Source organism: Megascapheus bottae, chromosome 4, assembly GCF_031878675.1.
Source record: "Megascapheus bottae isolate mThoBot1 chromosome 4, mThoBot2.hap1, whole genome shotgun sequence".
Classification (NCBI taxonomy): domain Eukaryota; kingdom Metazoa; phylum Chordata; class Mammalia; order Rodentia; family Geomyidae; genus Megascapheus; species Megascapheus bottae.
Genome location: NC_143512.1, coordinates 19,402,529 through 19,427,669, shown reverse-complemented (window position 1 = coordinate 19,427,669; position 25,141 = coordinate 19,402,529). Strand labels below are relative to the sequence as shown.

General features: G+C 36.9%; 1 protein-coding gene across 2 annotated transcripts in view; it reads right to left on the bottom strand.

Moving 5' to 3' along the window:
• The window catches only part of Efna5 (ephrin A5), a 280,528-nt gene that overhangs the window by 41,712 nt on the left and 213,675 nt on the right, over window positions 1-25,141 (bottom strand). For both annotated transcript variants that reach the window (XM_090331544.1, XM_090331545.1), the window contains exon 2: window positions 8,141-8,433. In XM_090331544.1, coding sequence (XP_090187670.1) covers window positions 8,141-8,433 — 293 coding nt within the window. The remainder of the gene's footprint in view (window positions 1-8,140; window positions 8,434-25,141) is intronic.

Genomic DNA, 25,141 nt, shown 5'->3' with positions numbered 1-25,141 from the left:
CACACACACACACACACACACACACACACACACACACACACACACACAATTTTCCTTTAGCTTTGGGATATAGCAAGGCACACATATCCCTAAATGAAACTCTCACTACCTGATTAAGTAATATTGCCAAAGATGTAACAGACAGTGAGTTGGTTTAAAATAGTCCATGTTCCCATCAGTGGCCTTACCTTCTTTAATTTCACTCAGACAGTTGGAAATGTAAGAGGTGAAGCCTCTGAAAGGTAAGATAGCCGACCCCCACTACCCGTAGTACCTAGATGATGCAGAGTGTTCTAGTGGAAAAGGTTGACTGGGCACCTGGCAGAAAATAATTGTTTTCAGAGGAGGAAATTACAATTAACACAGGAAAATATCCTGAAGTCCCTAAATATCCTTTCAGTTTCTTTATTTAACCTTCATTTGAGAGCCCTTGAAATCCATTCATGCTTTCCTAAAAGATGACTAGGGACAACTTGAAACAGACACAATTCTCTAAACTCATTCTTTAAATGAAAAGGTGTAATCTGGCAGGTTCACTAAAAACCTGTGGAAGTATACAAAAGGAATAAAAGATCTGTTTCCTGACAGAGACCTGATACAATCCCCCCAAATTTCCAGTGGACATATTGAGAAAAATGAGTCTAAACTATTTGCTTACTTTCAAACCAAAACAGTATTTAAAATTGCATCTCAGGTTCTTACTGTTGAAAATATTTAAAAATTTCAATTGTCTAACACTGTCCATTCAACTCCTTAAAGTACCAAGCTTTGGGATGCATACTTAAAAAATAGAAAAATTGAACTAATATTTAACTACAGTCTTAGTAGAAATGTCAACTACAAACTGCTTAAAGCTCAGAAATGATACCAGAGAAAATAGTCCTAAAATAATGCTTCAGTAAACAAAAACAATTTTCCAATTACAAAAGTAAAATATGCAGACACTAGAGTAAGTCCTGACTTGTTCATTTTAAGAAAGCACATTGTCTGAACAAGTCACTTTTCCTGTAAGAGTGAAATATTATGAATTGTGAAAGAGATTTACCTCCTGCTTGGATAATTGTGCCATTTTGACACTTTTTCAATAAGGAAAACTCATGGAAAAGAAAAAGATTGTTATGAGCTGTCAGAAACAAAGTAACTGTTAATGTAGATTACCAATGAAAACCAGATATAAAGAGGAATGAAGAGATTGCTGGGCATACTCATGCTAACTCAATGATCTTTGAGAATATAGAATTCATTTTAAATTTAATCTTTAGATATTTGTGATTTTCCCCCACTAAAACATGTACCTACCTAGGCTATTCAAGTTGAATTAGACTTTCTTTTCTTTCTTTCTTCTTTTTTTTTTTTTTGCCAGTCCTGGGGCTTGAACTAAGGGTCTGCGCTCTGGTCACAGCAACATTTCCATTTTTTCTATGTGTGCAGTATCGAGGAACTGAACCAGGTCTTTGTGTATGCTAGGCAAGCACTCTAACAATAGGCCAAACTCCCAGCTAACTTTTTAAAGGATGTACTTTTTTCAAAGGCAGATTCAAGAAGACAGCTTTTTAGAAATCAACTGATAGGTCTAAATCATTTCATTAATGTAGTTTTTAATTTAATTTAATTTTTTATTGTCGGAGTAATGTATAGAGAGGTTACAGTTACATTCACCAGATAGTAGGTGAATTACTTTCTCACACAATGTCATTAATGTAGTTTTGAAAATAAAAAAGTGTTGTGATAAAACATCATTATTTTTTTAATTATTTAAACTTGGTTGCTTTATTTTGTATTTTTTTAAGTTCATAAAAAGCTTTACAATATCTGTTTTTCCTCTGTTGATCATCAAGTCTTTATGGTGAGACAATAAATGTTTTGTCACATCGGTTGGGCAGTACTCAAAATCAATAGACAATCTACAAATAAGAACATTTAGCAAAATAACACTGCCTAGAACACATCTTTTATATGTATCCTAAATTAAACTTTAAAATTTGAAATACTATAATAACAAAGGAGTTGTTTGTTTTATTGAAATTGTTAAGTGTTTTGTTAACATATTTCAGTTTAGACATAAGCATTTAAAGCTGTGTATAGCTTGGCATTGGCAGCATTCTGCTAGAGTTGTCATTGTTAAAGCATCATTATTAAATCCAATTTACAGATAAAGGAAATGAAGTTTGGTGAAGTTAAGTAAATCATTCAAGGCAATAACAGTTACTAGAGGAGGAGGAGGACAGAAATTTGAAGCTATATTTACCTGGGCCTGTACATAGTTAAAATGTATTAAATCATATTCCCTTCTCTTCAGATATCAAGTAGATTCAATATAGGATTTTAAAAAATTACTAAAAAGAGTAGCAAGCTTCTGATAAGAGCTCAGTAAAACTTGAAGATTATTAATGCATAAAAGTGTAAAATCTTAACTTTTTTCCTGTATGGTTTGTTCTTATAATATCTATTTATTCCGGTATTATTAACTTCTAGCTGATTCTTCTACTATTTTTTTTTTGCTTGAAAGCATGCAGTATTTTTTTTTATCAATGGCTTCTCCAGATTATGGAGTCTTGCCTGATTTTATAAACACTTCTGTGAGAAACTACCCTCTCTAAGTTCCAAACAACACACCTGCAGAAAAGCTTCTGGAACACATTAAACTCACAAGTTTTTTTTTTTCTTTATATCGATGGTCTCTGTTTTACTGAATATTCCCATACCTTTAAAAGACGGTCAATAACTGTATTGTATGATCAAATGATTTATGAAGCAGATTTAAGTTCCTGTTTTGATTTAAGAAAAAAACTGCACAGAGCATGTTCAAATTACTTAATTAAAATATACAAATAGAGACTTAGTAATTAACCATACGCATTCAAGTATGTATATACAATGGATTTATTAACAATACCCAATGGATTTATTAACAATACCCAGATGTAGGAAATGGGAGAAGAATTTTGCCTTTTAAGTATCATCAGAAAATGGCATTTGTCTTTAGTAGTCCCTCATTAAAGTTCGTTCATTCCTGAATCAAGTGTGCAACCGTGGTTCAGTTTTGATGCTCTATAGTAAGCAATTTCAGAAAAAATTTCTTAGGAAATGCAGCTTTACTGGCTTCTAGAATGTTGCGGCTGAGATGCATTCTTTGGTTGAATATGTGTGTGTGTGTGTGTGTGTGTGTGTGTGTGTGTGTGTGACTAACATTTATTTTCTGATAATTACTTGGGATTCGTAGAGAAAGTTAAATAGGAGTTCATTTAGTAGTCTCTAAACAGTAGATGCCAGTGAGAATGTTATTTAATCTCTCCTCAACATAAAATGTTTTTTCCCTTCAGAAGAATAAGAGACTCAGGACTTTATCTTCTTACTCCTTTCAGTTGCCTACTCAATTTCCTCTCATACCAGCCACTTCTTATCTATGTGAACTTTCGTCAAATTACCTCAGTAATTACCTCAGTCTCTTCACCCATTCAAAGAGGAAGGTGAATGCCATTTTATCGAGCTGCGCTGAGAATGTCAATGTGCTAGAATAGTGCCTAGAACAGAGTACATCCTACATCTACCTCAATTTACAGAATGCCTTCTATATGCCAAAGAACATGATGCACAGGGCACAGAAGAGACAGCCGGGCACCATCGGTCCTTGATGTGTAATGTCAGGGGTGATAAGAGCCTGAGGAAAAATGAAGGGGAGTAGGAATGCAGAGGATGATAAAGGTGTTGTACAGGGAGGTCAGGCTAACCTCACTGACCAAGACATTTCTGCGCATACCTCTAAAGAATAGAAACAAGGGTCATAGAAGTCTGGTGCCACAGGAAGCTCAGGCAGAGGAACACTGAAGTGCCGAGCTCTGATGCTGGACTATGCTGTCTAGATGGCGGGAGCAGGAAGGAGGGCACAGTGACAGGAGTAGACAGAATAAGAAATGAAGTGCTAGGAGAGGTCAGAGAGCCCAAGGGCTGGCCATGCTGGTCAGGTTGGAGACCACATTTCTGCCTTGGTAAGAGAAGCAGTAAGTGAAGGGCTTTGACAGAACAGTGTGGGGAATCACGTTCACATCTGCTGCTCTAGTGAGAACTACAGCTGATAGTGGTTTGCCAGGGCAACAGAGAGAACGCTAGCACAACCATTTCAATACATCTCTCAACTTGACACTTATTTTTCGTGGGTTTCCCTGTAACTGCTATTTTATTTTGGTGGTACTGGATTTGATGTCAGGCTCTCACACTTGCAAATACTGTATCTCGTGAACCATACACTTAGCCTGTAGATAGGGCCTTGTGCTTTTACCAAGACCAGATCTGGAGCTGAAATCTCCTCCCTCTGTCTTTTTCATAGCTAGGATAAAAGGAGTGTGTCACTATACTTGGCTTGGGTTTAATAACTTTGGGTATGGAATTGTTCTGCTCTTGAACAGCCATCCCTATCTCTGCCTTCTCAGTACTTGGGTTCACAGGAATGAAGATTCATGCCAGGCTTGTATTTATAGATACCTAGGCTAATGTACCACCGTCATCTCTTACCCTGAAGCTGTAGAACTCTAGATAAAATGTAAGTTGAGGATATGAAGGCCTACAGTATCCATATTTAAGTGATTTCTCTTTATACTTTTGGATTTAAAAATAACAGTAGAAAAAGTTCATCTGAATATCTTCTCATTAGGCTAATATTTATGAGAATCATTTCTTAAAATGAGTATTTTTGAAGTCCCTAAAATTAGCAAATTTTTGAAGGTTCTAAAATCACTCTTTCCCTTAGGAATTCTATAAATGACTATTACCTTAATCAATCAGCAGCTCTGCAAAGCTAGCACCGATAAAATGCCGAGGTTTTGTAATTACCTTCGTATGCCAATCTCTTACCAAAATAACTCCTGTAGACTAAAAACAGTATTTGGGCTCATATCTACAATACCAGAGACACAGGAGGATCTATAGTTTGAGACTAGTTGGGGCAAAATGTTAGTAAGACCCTCTTAACATCATCTCAAACAAGAAGTTGAGCATGGCTGCACGCGCCTGTGGATCTCAGCTATGCAGAAGGTTGTGGGAAGTATGATGCCTGAGGCTAGCACAGGGTGCAAATCCTCAAGACCCTATTTGAAAAATATCTAAAATAGATTATAACTACCTAATACCTAATCTATTTCCTGTTCCTAAGGGCATGGATTGGAGTAGCTGAGAATGAACAAAGGATCTTGAACTGGGAAGGATGTCCCAATTTTTTAGACAAATGGTTAACTCCATAGGAGATGCCTTCCACTATGGTATTTTCTTAATTTCATACAACACTATAGCCATTACAAGAAAAATCTTGTTGAAAATAAATTGGAACTTGATAAGGATGATCTGATTCTTGTCCTGAGATTAGGTAATTCTGCTGAGAAACATTCCAGTTCCATTCCTCCATACCGTTTCCTATCGGTATTCTTATACTCTATGTCACAACTAAAGCCTGCCCCTAGCACTATAAAGCAGGAGAGACAAACAGTAAACTATGGGGGCCTCTCTCCCTCTCTTCCTCCCTTGCCATCTCCCCCCCACACACTCTCCCTCTCTCTTTGTGTATTGTGGAGAGGTTAGAAGTGTGAAGATCACAAAGAGCTGAAATGCACTTCTATTTTAGCAAGATCATTTCATGCAACCGGCTGGTGGGCAGTCAAGCTTGTTCTTAAGATCAGCAATCAAGCTTCTTGTAAGGTAATAAGTGTGAAAAAAGCCATTTCCCAATCATCGTGTTCATTCCACGCGTATTGGGAGAGAGAAAATTCAACTGAGGGCCAATTCTCCCCTAAGAATCCTTTAGCTTAATTATGGAGCACAGCACATTAAATGACTATAAGACATCCATGTTAGCTAGGCTCTTGCTCTCAGTAGTGAAAGAGAGGAGCCTCACCAATGAAAAGACAGGGAAAGATACTTTTGTGGATGTGGTTGAAAATTCAGTTTAATTGAACAGCAGACCACTATACTTCTTGTAAATGAACATCACTTTGCTGCTAATTTTGTGCTATTTTACCTTTCATTAAAAAAAGTAATTTAAGTTAAACTCAGGTGAACAGCAAAAAGCTCTTGATATTTTGAAGCATTTTGGAGCAATTACTTTGACAGGAGCCCTTGACAGTTAAATGACTCTGTTAAATGAATGTTATAGAAGACACATAATGATTTTTAGTGAAATATTGAATTTAACCACAGATGAGGAAAACCCAGTCATAAGCACTACAGTATATTTGAATAATAACACCTTGCTTATGAACCTCAATAGGTTCTATAATTTTTAATAATCATGCTAGCTAGGTGGGTATGATTTACCATCTTGGTGTTTCCTATTCAGTTTTGGTTTGTTTTTGTTTTTAATCCAAACAGCCAATAAGACGATATTAATATTGGCAGTAATTTCCTATTACATTTGGTGTAACACTGCATAATTACACAACTAAGAAGATACTGTTGTACAAATGAAGTCCTCTCATCTGTTTTTCTCCTTTGTTCAGTGTAACTTTTTTCACAAAGAAAAAAAAATACACTCAGCAAAAGTCAAGAGCATGCTGACTGCGAATGTGTGAATTCGTTGTATGCCAATGTTTCCTGGATCCATGGAATTCAATATTCTTTTCTTACTTTGTGGATCAAATGTAAGATCATATCAAGGCTTTTCCATGTTTTCTCATGACTAACAACTGAAATACGTATGGAAATAATAAAAGAGGTACTGTTCAATTTCCTTCTTAAATTCAATTCCAATATGAGTGTGAGAATCCTGTGACGGTTGATATTCAACTGATTTTTTAAAATGCTGTTTTTCTGGAAAAGAAGAGGAGCTAGAAATCGTGGTAGATGTTAACCATGTGGGTGGAAACATTTGGACTGAAGAAATGAGTCAGAAAAACAGAAATATTCTTTATCCTGTTTGTCTGGCAAGCTGGGGTGAAAAGTCGATGCTAATTACATGGAGTACAGCAATACTTCCTGATTCTTCCACGTAGGTGAGACTCAACTTCCCCTAAGCTCCTACTGCTTTCTGCATTTACCTTTATTCGCCGATTGCCTATTTACACTCTAATTGCCTATTCTAAGCCTACTTCTCACTAAGTCTATCCCTAAAAATAAAAACTGTCTTTCCATCTTACACCCTCTGGTATTCCTGAGCCAACATGAGCTGTTCAAGAAATGTGCTACGAAGAAATGAGCTTTCTGCTTCTGTTGACAGTGAACTAGGTGGGAATGCTAGCATAAATGGCTGGTACTAAGGAAAGACCAGGTATAAGCCAAACTGCCCAGAGCAGATCTTCTCTAGAACTTTGCTACTCAATCAATGGTTGATAGGGTAGCAGCATCAGAATGGCCTGGGAACTTCACACAAACAGAATCTCAGGCTATAACTCATATCCCAATTCTAAAGCTGATGGCAAATATAAGGCTTCTGCATGTAGAAGTTTGGAAGCATTTTAGCTATCATATATAATAAGTACGATAGTGTATGCAATGGAGAAGAACATAAGCCATGGCTCAGTGACTGAGAGGGCAGCTGAACAAGTTTTAGAGTTCTCTTAGAGTTCAGTGCTCACAGGTGAGAAACTCACTCATACCAGTTCCCTTGAAACTCTTGCTAGATACTTCTTTACATGTGCTTGTTTAAAGACACAGCTGCTCTTAATAATTGTTTTTTATCCATCGTGCAAAGAGAGTGTTTATAGTCAGCATGTTGATATTTGCGGGCGTTTTGGCTTTCTCCATGAAAAACAAGGATGATTGAAAGGATATTGCTGACACCTGAATAAGAAATCCAGTGACTCCAAGTTATGTAAATTTCATTATTTCCTTTAATTTTTTTAACAGGAATCTTTTTTGGGGGGGTTTCGTTTCCTGAGCTTTAGAAAAGTTTTAGCAATTTTCATTTAAAAGAAATACAAGTCAGCAGTAGTTCATTGAACAGGCTGACACGCAATTGCATAGGGAGAGAGGCGCTGTGTCTTTAATTTGTCCTCTCAGCTCCTAGCTAGCTATTGTATCTGGGGATCACAATGTATGCATTTTCAAGGAGACATCTGTAATACAGAGTCCAGCCCTGCACTTCTCTAAACATGGGTTAAAAAAAAGTCTCAGTTCTTCAGCTGCCCAACAACATGATAAAGCTCTGTGTACTTACAGATGTAGAAATATTCTCGGCCTGGCCTGAATTCAAATCCTAGAGAAAAGGGTGTGAAGAGCTGGAACTTCTCAGAGAACTTCAGTGGTCCATTTGGAGCGTGAGGCCGGTTACATTCCCATCTCTTGAAGCCTTTGGAAGTATGGTCGCAGGCACTGTAGCCATCAAAGTTCACCATGTACAGGACATAGCGCTCTGTCTTATCTTCTGGGACAGAGTCCTCGTAGTGAGGGCAGAAAACATCCAGGTAATCATTGATGCAGACGTCAATGTGGTAGTCCCCCCTCTGGAATCTGTTGGAAGAAGAAGCAAATAGTGAGACTATTTATAGAGAAAAGGGTTTCTATTGAATACAGGTTTGGGTGAATTTGGAATAATTTTTCTTTCAAAGCACTTGGTACCAATAAGTGCTTGCTGAATGTCTTTATGATTGCAGCATAGTCTGAAGTATTGCAGCCCCACATGCACGCATCAGGAAGCCATTTTAAAGAGGAATTCTAATATATGTGCGTCAAAATACCTTACAAATGAAGAGCATTTCTGTCATTAATAAAGTAACACTCTTTCAAACTGAGCGACTCTATGATTAGCTGTTCTTGATTTTTCTTTCATCCTTCAAATCATGTATAGAGAACAATTTTCATATTTCCTAGTTTCAGTTAATTAACATCTTCAAATAAATGAGTGAGCAAATTAAAGAACAGTAAATTATGAAATTTTTCTGTCATAACTGAGGCCACCTTCAACTTCATATGTAAATTTCGAGAAAGAGCTAAACTATTGGGAGAATTTGTATCATAGAAATTTTAAGTTGGAGAGAAAATTCTTAGAATATTTCCATCCTAGAGAATATGAAAAAATCTGAAGCATAAAAATGTGGTATTACTTGAACAAGACTTGATTCTAGTTGAGTGTTCTTAGTAAATCTGCTTAGCTTTAAAAACAACAGCTTTTAATTTTCCTTATTAAATAAAAATGAAACTATCTAAATTGAATTATTTTCTCCTTATTTTAAAAAAAAGTTTTATAGCTAATAAGTAGAGCTGGAGTGGGGAATAGTGAAACCAATCAACAAATTATGTGACAACAGCAAAATCATGGCAAATTTTACCTTTAATAGTTAAAATGTGTACACATGCGTACCCGCACACACATGTGTGTATAAACACATACATACCATCACTGCAAATATGACATTGTCTGTCTTAATTCCTTATTTTATTGGCAATATTGAGGTTTAAACTCTTGGCCCAATACTTGCTAGGCAGGCACTCAACCATTTGAGCCACGGCCCCAGACTGTCTGCCTAAATTCTAATCTTATCTGAGTGAAATAACTTCTTTCCCCAATCAGGCAAGAAATATTTCATAGGGCACAGTGATATATGAAACAGAAATTGTTATAGGTACAACTTTTTTTCGGTCTAAAATTATGGTGTAAAAGCCTATAAAACTCTTGTTTTTAGCTAGCAACAAAATTCTTCCCTGAGCCCTCACAAAGGTTCATCATAAAACTGTGTTGCTGCTGAAGTTCATGCTCATAAAGTCATATAATCTTCAACTTGGACAGTCTCAGCATGAACACTTCCTAGAGATGATGAGCTAGTCAATTCCATTTTTGGACATCTCTAAATGTTAGAAAGTTTCTTCTCATATTGAGCATAAATCTGCTTCTGTGTAATTTCTAGCCAGTGATCCTACTTTTACTGCCTGGAGTTACAAAGAACAAATCTAATTCCTCTCCTACAAGGTAGTGCATAAAACATTTGGAGATGTCAGCTTTGTCTTTCAGTATCCTTTTTTCCAGACAAGAAAATCCGGATTGTGTTGATTATTTCTGGGATAATTCCTCATCACTACAGTTTTGTGTCTTTTCCTGAGCTCCAATTTTCTGGTATGTTCTAGGACCTAAGGCTTCTAGCAATCACAGAAATTTTGCACCTTTGCTCTTGATGCTAAATATTCTTTGAGAGAGATTCCCTTCCTCGAGACAATATTTTGTTAAAAAAAATAAAAAGGCACCATTCTTAGTGAGTAGACCTTGATTTAAATATTGGGTGTGCTGTTGATTAAACAGAAGATTCATAAATCTTCCTGGGTCTCCATTTCCTTACCTCTTAGAAAAATAATGAGAACATGCCTTGATGTCACACCTCACAGATGATGAAACATGAAAAACTCCCTATGAATGCGAATGTGATTCATCCATGAAGAATAAGACATAATGTCTGAATATTTACATTTCAGTTACAGCATACCCAAGTAGATAACCACTTTAAAGCAACAACAACAATAACAACAAAAATACAAGTATTTATTTCTCTATGTTTACAATGATCACAGGTTTATGGTTTCTTCATTACTGGCAGACAACGATTTGTCAAGATGCAAGGAAAACACTGTTGCTCTTAAAAGATTTTTGAACATCAAGGTAACATCACTGCCAAAGTACAAAAAAAAGACACTACAATGTTCAGATAAAAGGGTGCTGGGATATGAATCATGAGCACTCAAGAGGAGCCTGACAGCTCTGGACAGAAGCCAGCCAAGAATTACAGCAGAAGGTAATGCCCAGATGCACTTTATATTATATTATTATTATGGATTTTAAAGACATTCAAAGAGGGAGTTTTTTTCTTTCCCTAAGTGTCATTCATTTTAGCTACTACTAGCATTTGGCACTGCTGAAAAGTGAAAATAAAAATTAAAACTGTCATTGCATGGATCCATTCTGATATTTCTTTATTCCATAATTCTTTGGTTTATAACCAGAAAAAGTTGTCACAATTTTTGACACCTCAAATTTACTTATCTTTCTCCATCTTTTATACCGGTTAAAGTCACTAAAATTTTAATAAGGCATATTGGATTTGGAAGACTCGTTAAGCATTTGGTTGACCCTTTCTAATACAATTTTATTTTGTGCATGTGATTGCTTCAGTAATTAGTATTTCCACCTTTCTATGCACTGACAAAAATGTTAATTCGCCATGGGATCAATTTATACTTCTGTTTCAAAAAGCTTTAATTTGCATACATTTGTTTACTAATGTAAACTTAAAAGACTGGACCATAGAAACAAAAACAATGGCAAATGGAAGCTCATAAAAACCATCTGCATAAGCACTATTTACCATAGCAAAGATATGGAACCAACCCAGATGCCCTTCAGTTGATGAGTGGATCAACAAGATGTGGTATTTATACACAATGGAATTCTATGCTGCTGTCAGAAAGAACGACATTATCTTATTTTTAAGGAAATGGAAAGACTTAGAAAAAATCATATTAAGTGAAGTAAGCCAGACTCAAAAGGAAGATGGGCTCAAGGGTTTCCCTCATTTGTTATAATCAGTAGAAACCTTGGGCTCTCCTAGCAAGAAATTTACAAAAGTACAAAACCTAGATACATAAGGCCATAGAGTATGATGCTAAATGAAAGGACCTCCAGGATATAGAAACAAAAGCCATATAATGATTGTTGTCCTTAATGCACTATGTTATCTCTCATCTATTTTGCTGTCCCTTGGTTATCTCATATTGTTACAGTATTTCACCTTGTTATATGATATTATATATATATATGCGTATTTGGTTATTTGAAGTCAGATAGGGAAGGGGGAAAAACAAGATGAGGGGTGTGGGTGGGGGGTGGGAAGTGGGGACCAAGACATGAGAAAGGGTATCAATGTTTGTGAAGTAATGCACCTTCTATCTGGTGAATATAATGTAACCCTTCTATTAATTACAATGAAAAATATATAAAAAAAGCATTTTGTTTTATTGAGAAAAAAACCATCTGCATATCTAAATCAAATACATTCCAAAGAAAAGTTTAAGATTAGATAGTCAATAGTATACTCCTTTTTTTCCAATCAAGGAACAGCTTTCATGAGTGTTAGTTCATATTAAAATATGAAATTCACATTTAGAAAGAGTGATTTTAAATGCTAATATTTACACATATATGGGCAGGTAACACAGTCACTTTGTAACAGAGTTGTCAATTTCTTAGAGATTCTCTTGCAAACATCTGTTCTTTCCTCCTTCTTCCTTAATTTTTTTTGGGGGTGGGTGGGTAATGGGGCTTGAATTCAGCCTGGGTGCTATCCTTGAGCTGTTCAGCTCAAGGCTACCCCCTATCCTTGAGCCAAGCCCCACTTCCTGTTTTCTAGAGGTTAATTAGGGGTAAGTCTCAGGTTATTTTATGCCAAGGCTGGCTTTGAACTTTGATCCTCAGATCTCAGTCTCCTAAGTAGCTAGGATTACAGGCCTGAGCCACTGTGCACAGCTCTTCTTTCTTAATTTTATCACTGTGTCTGTGGTTCTCACTCCTTGGAGATATGACTGCATTTTTTAAACTATGATATCCGGTGGCATACCAATAAAGTAGAAATAATTGCTGCATAGTCTCTACTAAATCATCACCATCACTCACAATGTAAATGCAGGCACAGTCACCATACTTAGAAAAGTGATTGTGTGTGAGTCAAGCAGTGATTACAGTAACTGTTTTGTCATAATTCAAATGTCTTAGGAGCTAGGAAATATCTCAAACATACATAGAAAGATGATCTCTGTCCCTCATTAGGTTGCCTGGCAGCTCAGATCAATGTTTCATATAACACATAATATCATATATAGTCTCCTATAGTTCAAATACATTTTATACACTGAACTAAATTCAGTTGTGGATTTGTTAAAACTCAGTGTTATCAACTTTGAGAGGATTGTTTCGGTGAAGAAGTTTAAAATTCAACCTGGCAACTAGTGCTTTGTAATCATCTTAAATACCAGAAATGAATTATGAGACCACATAAAAGTTTAGATTAAAAGGCACATTTTAGGAGCGACATTTGGCAAAGGAAACAAAGGAAGCTTGCCTTGTAGTGTTCACCTTGAAACTTCCCATTGCTAAACACAATTTGATTATTAATTTAAACCATTGTTAATATCTCTTCAATTGAAATGAAAGTTAGAAAAGATATGACAGAAATTTGGCTCATTTATGTACTATAGAGTATTATTCAGCTATAAAAGAATTAAAATATGTCATTTGTAAGAAAATGGATGGAGGGCCGGGAGTGTAGCCTACAGGTAGATTGCTTGCATAGCATCCCCGAAACTCTGGGTTCGATTCCTGGGTACAACATACACAGAAAAAGTCAGCAGTGCTATGGCTCAAGTACTACAGAGCTAGCCTTGAAGAAGCTCAAGGACAGAGCCTAGGACCTAATTTCAAGCCCAGAATGGGCAAAAATTAAAAAAAAAAAAAAACAAAAAACCATAACCCTAAAAAACAAAACTTTCCTTTTTGTTTGTGGTAGAAGTGAATCATGACTTGAATCTCAGAATTTAAATGAAATAATGTCAACTGAAACAACAATTGTTTTTTTCATTATCCTGAGACAGGAAGCCTATCATCAGAGCATCATTTGATGACATTAGTCTGAATCACCAAGAACATCAAGTCTTTTAGCACTCTACATTGTTTATCAGCCCCAAATGAAAGTTGTCTACTTACATCCTGTCCTAGAATACCTCTTTGCTAATAAGGCAAATCATTCTGCCTAGCTTTAGCTTTCCTCCTCAATGAATGGCTTCTCATGGCGCTGACCTTAATTCCTCCACTAGCACATGCTCGAGTGTTGTGGATATTGTCAGCTAAGGAGGCCACAGAGAAAGCACACATAAGCAGCGCCCTGGGATTCAGTCTGTAGAGGAACATCATAATCAACCTCCGAGTTTATCTTTAGCCACTTTCTCCTGCAGCCATCTCCCTCTCATCCCATCCTCATCTGCTAAAGCCAAGATGCATTTCATTTTAGAAGCTGGAAAAGGAAGGGTACGGTGCATATTTAAAATGTTGGAAACTGGCCTTTAGCATATGTTGCTGGCACAGCAGGGAGCCTGATTCCAAGGAAATATATACTAAGGTATTTATCAAGCAGCTCATGAATGAAGTGTCCTCACTTCATAAATATAGGAACAGTATAACTGAAAGGAGACCATGCTATTAGAAGTTCAGAAGCTGTGAGACACTTTTCCCGCCTCGTATAATGCCTTAAAGGATTCAATAATGAAAATGTTATTTCTCACCAACTAGACGGTTGATTATTACATTTTAAATGTATTTTAATCTGTCAAGAGGTGATTGTTTTAATATTCCGATTTGAGCAGAACTTCAATGTCACTTCTTTAATTACAAGGCAAACCTGATGTATTACATTCTGAAATTGAAATAGAAAAGGAGGATATGATTTATGGCCAAAGATTAAGCAAATTTATCAGCTTAGAGGTCCTCCCCAATTTTCTACTAAATCTAGAGCTAATGTATCTTGGTGGCAACTGTCTTTTAATTTTACTTTCATTGATGGAAAGACTAATTTCAGAATACGATGTCTCTTTTCAAGCAGAGGAATTTTCCATTTGTCCTGAACGGGCTTCGTGGGGCTTGTATCAGACACGGGATCTGGTTTATAAATATATTTGTGTGTGATGGGCAGGACAGCAGCCTCTGTTGCATAACATGCTTCTTCTCGTCTCCTTCTGTTCTTCTTTAGCACAGAATGCCAGCCTTATGGTTCTCTACTTCTAAATCTGAAGATGCTCTTTTTTCTTTTTTTCTTGCAGAGGTTAAAGCATAAAATTCAAGTAGCAAAGCAAATGTGGAGCATCAGAAGAAAGAGAGTTAAACAAATACTTGTTTGGCTAATTTGAAATTTCTCTCTTAAAGGCTAAAACATGCCTATCTTTAAGACATGGGGATACCTGACCTTCATTGTCACCTCTGAGAAAGTGGGAGGCATGTAACATGATGTGTCAGGCAAGCCAATCAGAAATTTTGGTTCCCACAACACTTCATAACTAGTATTCCTAGAGAAGTGAAGATTTATAAGCTAAAAAAGACAAACCACAATAAAAAATACCAAACATCTGCTCTGGAAAGAATTTCAGAGATACAGCCCACTGATTCTTTTTCAGAGGAAGGAAATGTAGGCTGCTATTAGACAATATACTTTTTTTTTTAGCCAATGGAGTATAATATACAAAAATATTCACAATCCAGATTTGGGTGTGCTGTTTATAAATGAATAATGAAAACTCCAATGGAGTTCTTGCACATGCTATAAATTCTGAATAGTGAGAGCTTTGCTTTGAGTTTGATAATTGTAGCACTGCTACTACTAATTTTTCTGGCCAAGAACTAAAAAATTATCAGTGACTTAATATACTACCTTATCACTGCTTGGTCTCTATGTATATGTTGTTTATGTGTATGTACTTTGCAAGTGGTTTAAAAAACCCACAGTTATTATTAATTGCCCATATCAAATGGGGTAGATAAGAATCTCAAATAGGTTTGTTCACTGCTTTTCTACTACAAGCCACAACTGTCTGAATGACTTTAAAAAATTGTGTCTCCCATGAGTAACACCTGTTTCAAATACAAGACACACAAAATGTTCTCTCCTCCTGCGATTTAACTCATTTGGAGTTTGTTTTATCAGCTTTACAGGGAAGTTCCAAGAGAAACAAAGCATTAAATTGGCAGATCCTAAGCAAGACTTTCTTCCAGGAAGGGACTTCAGCTTTGGTGACAGTCTAATTGCTTCTAAGTCCCCCAAAGAGGCCTGAGGGTACTAAGTAAGAGTATGTCAATGTCAACAGGCCAAGTCAGCACAGGAATTAAGCAGGCAAAGATCTAACAGATCCAACACATCACAGATCACTTCAAGTAGTTTTCAAAAGAGGATTTGAAACAAAAATAAAGAATTAACATCTGGCCATCAGTATAATTCTAACAGAGGTCACTCCTACAATACCAAACAGGCTTTTCCTACATTTTTTCTGGCCAGGAGTCTTTCACAATGCTTCACATCAGACCTCAAGTTTTCTTGAGTTTAACATCCTGTCAGGCATGAGGAACAGAGCACCTGCCACATAGCACATAGATCTAACAGCAGCAGATGGAGAAAATCCAACAGGTTATCAAGCCACTGTCCTAGAGAATAGAATTAAACAAACTCTGTTTGGGGAATGCAAAGTCAGTCAAATACAAAAGCCACATACCAAACTGTTCATGTCCCTGAGCCTTTTTAACTACATGGATACTTAGCAGAACTAAGGGCTATGCCTAATTTCTATAACAACAACAACAACAACAACAACAACAACAACCACAACAAAGCAGTCATAAATATCTATTGAGCAGTCAAAGAGAGGATTTTTAGAAAAGGACGATTTAGTACTTCTTACGTACATGGCATGCAAACTTTGAAATAACTGTTTGTAAAAACTGATAAATTACTGAAGTTTTAAATATTCTGTGTTTCAGATTTGGCTCTGACTTTTCAGTACTTGGAATATCCAATACCTATATGGCATAAAATTAATTTTGATTACTTTATTGTTAGAAAAAACACGTATGGCTAACTTTGCTATACAAGGCAAAGCAGGTAATGTCAAGGAAATAAAAGGAATAATAATAACATGTCATACAAGGTTTTGGGATTTAAGGCAGAAATTGGTGTTTGTAGCCAGTAGGTATTTAGAAGAATGATCACATTTTGTATGATCAACTAGGATCTTGTGAGCGGTGGAATACAAATCTGGGACTGGGAATGAGGCTAACGAGTTAAAAGAGAAAGAGAGAGTTGAGGGGGAGGATCTGGCCAGTGGCTCATGCCCATAACTCTACTCAGGAGGCTCAGCTCTGAAGAGCAAAGTTCAAAATAATGCAAAGTCAGCCCAGGCAGAAAAGTTTGTGAGACACTTATCTCCAATTAACCAGCAAAAAGCTGGAAGTTTCAGGTGTGGTTCAAGTGACAGAACACCAGCCTTGAGAGAAAAAACTAAGAGAGATTGCTCTGCCCTTGAGTTCAGGAATAGGGGGGGAATCTGGATTAATAGGAAATACAGTGGTTATAAATTTAGCTTGGTGGTTATATGACAGAAATGTATAGTGGTAAATTAGAACTGGTTTGTAAGTCTCTTTCATATATATGTATATATTTATATGTATATATCCTTAAAGATACTGTTGGCATTTGCTAATTTCAGTATCTAGGATATAAGTGTGCAGTGTCTACAAACCATACTGACTGGCTAGATTTCTAGAAAAAAGGAAATTGTACTCGTGGGATATTATAAACAAGGCTTAAAAACAGGAAAGCTGTGTATAATGTCCAACAATCTTTTGTATTCTAGAACTCAGTATAAAATTTTGTGAGAAGTTAAATAATATGATCAACAAAGGTCAAGACCAGGAAACAAAATAATGGCAGACTGCAAAAAGGAAAATGCTAATCAGTACTGTTGTTCCAGCAATGCTAGAAAATTATGCCTCGCCGAGTAGACAACTTAAGCACCTAAGGCAGAATGAAAGTTTCTCTCTTGTCATTAAGTCCTCTATTCAATTACCATTTATCGGGGTAATTAAACACTGGAAAGTGATGCCAGGCTAATTGTTAGATTATGATAATTACATGTCTTTGCTATGCTACAGCTGATCAAAATAAGATGTGGTCCCGTGCACTTAGCTAAAGCTGCTCTGTAATCGTCAGACTTTCGCAGAGCACTAGGCCATTTATTACTAATTCATTACAAATCAGGCAGAGAAGCTTATTATTTGTAATGCTTCTCTTACTTTACCCCACACACAGTCTTCTGGAACAAGACTCCCAAAAGGTTAAGCACAAACTGCTGCCTCTCATTGGCCCATTTCCATCCCAATTACACAGCTGAGCAACATTAGGTGCCTCTATTTGAGAGGGTTCATCAGACTGCTTCACAAAATCCTACAACCGCCTATCACATTGGCAGGAATATCCAAGACTCCCTTTCAGCCTCTGCCAGCCACTGTTCTGCTCTGTGTTGTGTCCCAGCAACCAGAAATTGGCAATGGAGAGGGTCTTTGGATTTGGAGGCTCCCTCCTGCTCAGGTCAAGCCTAGACCAGACTAGGATATGCCCAGGGATTTGCTCCCATCAGCAGGTATTGTGGGGAATACAAAAACTATAGGCTGCCTACCAAGCATCCAGTCTCTCCTTCACAAAGCAGGGTCAGGGGAAGAAACCAAATTTCTCAGGAACCAGCCTGTCTTTTCAGAGCTACGAACAGTGGCCCACATCTTTGTAGAGAAAGACCAGAATTAAACCATTGTCTTTGAGCTCTACCAACCCAGAGACCTGGCATATATTAGAAGCTTAGAAATGTCTCCTCACAGCCTTCTACTAGCCATTCTAGGTCACTGTTAGAAAGTGGGAAGGTAAACAGGTATTTGCCATTATTCTTTTATTTTAGTTTTATTTTACCATAAGGGTGATGTGCAGAGGGCTTACAAAGCTCACATATCTCCATTGACCACCCTCATCAGAATATGCTCTAGGTGAGGGACACACAGACCATTAGTTTCATGCTACACACAGTTCATGCTATGGTATGAGTTCTCTGCTTAAGTATTATAGACTGCATATGTCTCTCCAGAATCATATATTGAAGCCCAATCCCCTATACAACTATATCTGGAGACTACTTTAAAGGCAATTAAGGTTTAAAAAGGAATAAAGGGTAGAGACTCAACCTAGTAGGACTGGTGTCCTTATCAGGTGAGACTTGAGAGAGCTCCTTCTCTTTAGCCACGTGAAGATTCTTCCAAGTAAGAGGTGAACCCTCACCAAAAACCAACCCATGCTAAACTGTCATCTGAGGCCCCTAGATTCTAGAAATGTGAAAAAATTGATTTCTGTTGTTTAACCACCAAATCTATGGTAGTTTACTATGGTAGCCTGAGTGGAGTAAGGTTGGCAGGTTACAATTAAATTAATATGCCAAGAACTGGTGGTTCACACCTGTAATCCAAGTTACTGAGGGGGATGAGATCTGAGGATTGAGGTTTGACCCCCACCTGAGCAGGAGAATCCATGAGACTTTTGTCTCCCATTAGCCACAAAAAGCGGTAAATGGAGCTGAGGTTCAAATGGTAGAGCACCAGCCTTGATCAAAAAAATCTCAGGGACTGTGCCCAGGAGGCGTTCAAGTCCCAAATCTGATATTACCAGTAATTTTAGTAATTTTATAATTTAAAAGCTTTACTATATTATAAAAAGAAAGCATTTGGTGATTAAGTAAAATATACAGTCAGTGAAAAATAGAATTAAGTAAAAATGACCACAGAGGAAGGAAAGGGGAGAGGGGGAGTCAGAGAGTCAAGCCCCAACTGGCATCTTGGACAGTGTTCTGAATGTGGGAGATACTCAACATGCATTTCCTGTTCTGAGCAAAATGGCTGGACTAAGGGGAGAAGACACGTTCTTTTCCTAAGAAGGGATAGCTTCACCTCTGAAATTAACTCATGCCACTACAAAAATGACTATATTATCACCTGACAACTGTGTTATCTCCGTTTTAGTAAAGCTTTCACCCAGTGATAGAATGAAAGGAGTTATAGAAAAGTTGCATACTCCATTTTACCCTTTCCTAACCCTGAAAATTTAAAACAGAATATGCCAACACCCCTCAAAAAACTCATAGGAAGTGCATTCTGGGGACACAACAGACCACCAGGTACCTCTGTTAACACCATCACATGCTACTTTATGTATACCTTTACTGGTGGCCCGTGGCTCAAGATTGGGGAGTTTAGCAGCTGAATACCATACTTCCATCCCATAAAAAATGGTTTTGCACTACTTAGTATTATCATTTCCTCCCCACACTCATTAAAATGATATTCATTCATACAGCTGGATCCTCTATTTACTTTTACAGCCTGGACCACAGGAAGATATATGCAAGAATAATGCAATCATAAAAAATAAACTAATTGCTGGATCCCAAGGAAACATAAGGGGGAGAGGGAAATAAACAATTCACCATTTATTTCACAGAAATAAATCTAAGTACTTTAGGGGATTCTCAAGTGCTATAATATATCTACCTATTTAAATGCTTGTCTATCTCAATAACAGAGTCTAGTTGTTGTTTCTGTCCTTCTGCTTCCACTTTAATAAACTCTACTTTCAACATATGTACCTTGGAAAAGAACTACCGAAGTTTAAAGCAAATGCACATGACCTTTTTTGAACTCTCAGAATTTTAGGTATTGCTACCTTGTCTGAGTGAGCCACTTCTGTGAACTGTGAGGTTTCATAGAGATGGTTAATACTAACACACAAAGATGGTGAAATAAGAGAGTGATAATGGACATCTCATGCTGGGTGACAAGTCATCACTGTGAGCTTTGAGAAGACAGGGTCACGACTGGCTTTCTTCAACACTCAGAAGTACAATCCCAGATCTGAAAGTTTCATGATGTACACATTAACATTTTATTGCTATTCAAACTGTTCTTTCTATTTGAACAGAAAAATGGAACCTAAGCCCAGTACTGATGAGCTCAGACAAAAAACAAAAACAAGTAACAAAAAAGGGGGTTTATCAAACCTATGGGAGATATTAAATCAGTCTGCATGTGAGCACAGAATCTGCATCCAATGTGAATAGAAATATGACTATCCCATCACTCCATTGAGTTGTAGCAAAAGGCAATTCCATTTGTTGATATTTTAATTTTACAGCGAGGTGCCTACCCTGTGCATTCCAAATACTTACTAAAATCATAATCCATTTTGTTATCCATCTCAGAAATACAGAACAGATCTTCAACTGTATCTCTGAGAAGTAAGGTGTAGGCAAATAATGTATTTTTTAAATTTATCATATCTAGTTTTAAGTACAATGCATCTTGATCATTGCCACCCCTTCCATCATTCTCTCCCATCTCTCTAACCCCACTCATTCCTTTAAGTTACCAAGCTCTCTTCTATGTACACTGATTATTATGACTATATTAACCCACCCTTTTTTCTCTTTATTTCTGACTCTCCTTAACCTCCTACTTCCAACAACACTTATCTCTGCTTCCTGTTCTCCATTTTGTTGCAGCATGGCTTAGTTGTTCAAAGGACTTACACCACAGGAATGTATTTTATATACTCTCGGATTCTCTGACTCAGAACATCCTGTAACTGAGAAAAGATATACAACAGGCAAGATCCAAGACCCACCCAAGGATTAATGAATCTAGTCATTAACTGAGATTGGTAAGTAAGTCACGCTTACTAAAAGTGCTGGTTACTGTAGTTTTATAAATATGACTAAGGAAAGGAGCATGTGACATGGACTTGCCAGATGGGCAATTTGTAATGCTAATAAAGCAGTGTCACTGTTGTGCTGTCAAGCCTGCTCTGACGCATGCACTGAGAGTCTAGGCTAAAGATGGAGAAAATGGTGTCCTTCCTACAGAAAGAACAGTTCTGGTGAGAGCACTGGAACTGTGGATAAAAGAGTTTCCCACTATGACCGGAGCATGACCTGAAGCTTTCAATGCACTTCATCTTAGGTTTTGAATTCTAAAATGTTACTAAGTATTCTAACACACTAGTAGAAATAAACTGAAAATTAAGAGGTATGAGAAGTGCTTTGTGGTTTTGTTTGTTTTGGTTCAGTGTGCATATGAATTTCTGGCATAAATGTAAGACATATATTTAACACATGCATGCAATCTAATGGTACATATTAAATTCAATTTACTGTTTATTTATTCATTTTTTAAAAATCAGGATAGTGGCTAAAGATGCCAGATGCTAAATTTCATGTTTTTATGCAATGAGGTTATAGTTGAAATTTTAGGATGGTTACATTTTAAATCACATATTAGAAAACTTGTTTATAATAACTAGACAGACTTACAGGGTAACTCAAAATTAGACATAGCACTTCCATTTCTTTCTTAAAATGGTATACTGCAACACAACACCTTCAAGCATTAACTGAATTAAAACAGAATTCTCAGCATTACATGTATAAGTAGCAATGTATATTATCCAGTCCATGGACTTAAATACAATTTTCAATGTCCAGGTTTGACTCAATAGTAGTTCATAACCAAGTTACTGAAGTTGAGAGCAAGGAAATCCTATCTATGTCTTTAAAATACCAAGTTATTTGCCTGTCAATTCCTAGATGCTAGTCATCTACAGCAATTTATAAACACATGCCACATACATGGCATATGTTTGTAATGAAACGATCAGCTTACTTTCCCTTGGGACTTGCTACTCAATACAAATTACGTTTAAGAACTCTGCATCTGCATCAAGACTATGGAGTGATGCACAAGAAGAAATCTAAGGGACCATTTCATCCAGCTGTTTGCTTTCAGCACTGTTAAATATCTAGTCTCTTTTGTGAAAATCTCCAGAATTTCAGTCTTATCTAGTAGCTCTTCGCAGGAACTACAAATAGTCAGGATTCAATTCATACAGAAATCCTCTTTTCAAAGGCCTCCCAGTTCTGTATGCTTCAACCCAGCCCTGTCAAATGATCTTAGGGAAACGCAGAGGAAATTAGGCGTTTTCCTAGGCAAGTAAATTTGATTCTATTACTGGCTATCTACCGCATTAGCAAATTTAAACTGAATTACAAACTGTTTCCCTTAACTATATTGCTATTGTTCAATACCATTTTCTTTGCCCTCGGAAAACAAAGCTATATAACAAGACCATATAGTACTGATTACAGTTAGCCATAATGGAAAAGAGCTAAGAAAAGACCTATTTTTAAAATATGTGAAGAGAAAGAAATATGCTGATACTTAGCAGACATGATTTTCTTAAGTCTATCTTGAAATTCTGGACTGGGATCAAACAGTGATAAATCAATTCATTTTCTTCCAATAATAAATATGGTATTTTTCCCTAAGGTAGAATTTCTAGGAGATTTCCCTAAGATCAAAAATTTTCCAGGAGCTCAAAAAGCAAGCCAAAACAAAAGAAAAACTGATTTTCACACATAACTTTGTTTTTCTTTTTTTGGCCTTGATGTCTTTTTTTATTTTGGAGTTTTAAATTTTATTTAACTATTTTTGGTTGACATTAAAGCTAGATATGAAAAATTTTTAAATGGATAATATTATATTCCCTTTTCAGGAAAAAGTAGCTGTAAGCTTTGTGTGATGAGGTTAATTTCTTCAAGCATATGTTTAAGTTAATGAAAATGGGATAGAAATTTAAATTCTAGAGCCGAGAGTTTGGCTTAGTGGTAGGGGGCTTGCCTAGTGTACGAATACCCAGGTTCAATTCCTTGGAATCGAACATACATAGAAAAGCTGGAAATGGTGCTGAGGTTCAAGTGGTAGAGCTCTAGCCTTGAGAAAGTCCAAGGACAGTGCTTAGGCCCTAGCTTAAGTCCAAAACTGGCAATAAAAAAAAAGAAATTTAAATTCTCAGATGAGCAATATGTTTATTGATAGGCTCTTAACTCTGCTCCTCACATGGATGTTCAGAGGTTGTATCAACTGTGTGCTAAAGAATGCTTAACACTCTTTGTGTCTGAGCTGTGGATGTTCTTTCTGATTCTGGGAAGGAAGGTAATTTAAGTATCTCTTACTTGCCATGAACTAGTGGTGCTTCAGGAACTTCATGTCAGATATGTCTGAGAATATGATGAATGCAAAGGCTTCCTTTTTTGTTCCAACTCTACTGCTGCACTAGTGGAACAGTGTGGCTCATTCCAGTTTTGCAAGGAGTACATTCTTGACTTAATCAATGTACAAACGAATGAATAAATGAGACACCTGTAGGTGCTCTCGGGATTTTCCTTTCTCTAATGCTCATTACTCCTCGTATCACAATTTTCTGGTTGCTAATTCTCTTTTGTGCAAATGTGTATGTGGTGTGTGTGTGTGTGTGTGTGTGTGTGTGTGTGTGTGTGTGTGTGTGAATGTTTGCTCTTGGGTCTCCTCCTTGTCCATGTGTCCATTAAATAATTTTCATTTGTTCCCTGGTATTTATTTGGAACAGGGAAGGGAAATGTGTGTGTGTGTATGTGTGTGTGTGTGTGTGTGTGTGTGTGTGTGTGTGTGTGTGTGTGTGTGGAAACAAGATGATTGGGAGGGGGTGGGAGGAGGGATATGGGGCAAAAACATGAGAAGGGGTATCACACATATCTTTGATAGTGTCTACTTCAAACCAGAGTATTTTCATATCCAAACTTTCCCTGGAGTATAGGATTGTCCCTGTCTGTAGGTGAGCTCTTTGGAGAAGGGCCATTGTGAAATCATTAGTGTCCTGCTCATTGCCCTAGATTATCAACCAGCTACATAAATGATCAGGTTGCTCTGCGGGGCTGGAGAATGCCCAAGTGAGATGGCAAATCCATGGCTGACATTTCTGCTTTTTAGCAGAGGCAATGAAGATTTTTGGCATCCCCTTAGCCACTCTACTCCTTTCCCATACTTAGAAACAGTTAATGAAGCGGTACAAGGAAGGAATATACAACAGTAATAAGAGCATCTTCTTGGATGTCACTGGTCATAATGTGGCCCTAGAAATAATATTAAATACTCTATATCTATAGATAGTGCCTTGAATTTGCCACTTTCATGCTAGAACCATCATATCCCTAACAGAGAGGATAACTGGAATACTAAGAGAACAGAGGGCGTGACTACCACACCCTACCTATTTCTGGTGTTGGACTGGTGACAGTTAATAAAACTACTGTCTGATGCTGTTGTAGCCAATGACTTGTTACTGTTCTACATCTAGACACACTTAGACATTCATTCTCTGAAAATCTCTCCCTGATATCTCCTCAATGAGCACGATATAAATGCAGAGAATACTGCAAGTACTGAATGTCACAGCACAGACTACTTACTTCAAGACAACCCCTGGTCACAGAACAAACCCTCTGGAGAGTTTTGTTGAGTATTCATATTTAGAAGGAACACTGATAAGAGCTCATGTATTGCAGACACAGGAGGCTGAGATCTACACATTCTATTTGTTACAAAAATCTCAAGGCAGAAACTCAAAGCACTTTCTTCAGTGCTCAATTTAATTACACTTTCTCATTTTTGGACCCTTCCAAAAAAAAAACCCCTAAAAGTAAATCAGGGTGTTATCTTTTGGACCTTTTTCAATGCTGTGTATTA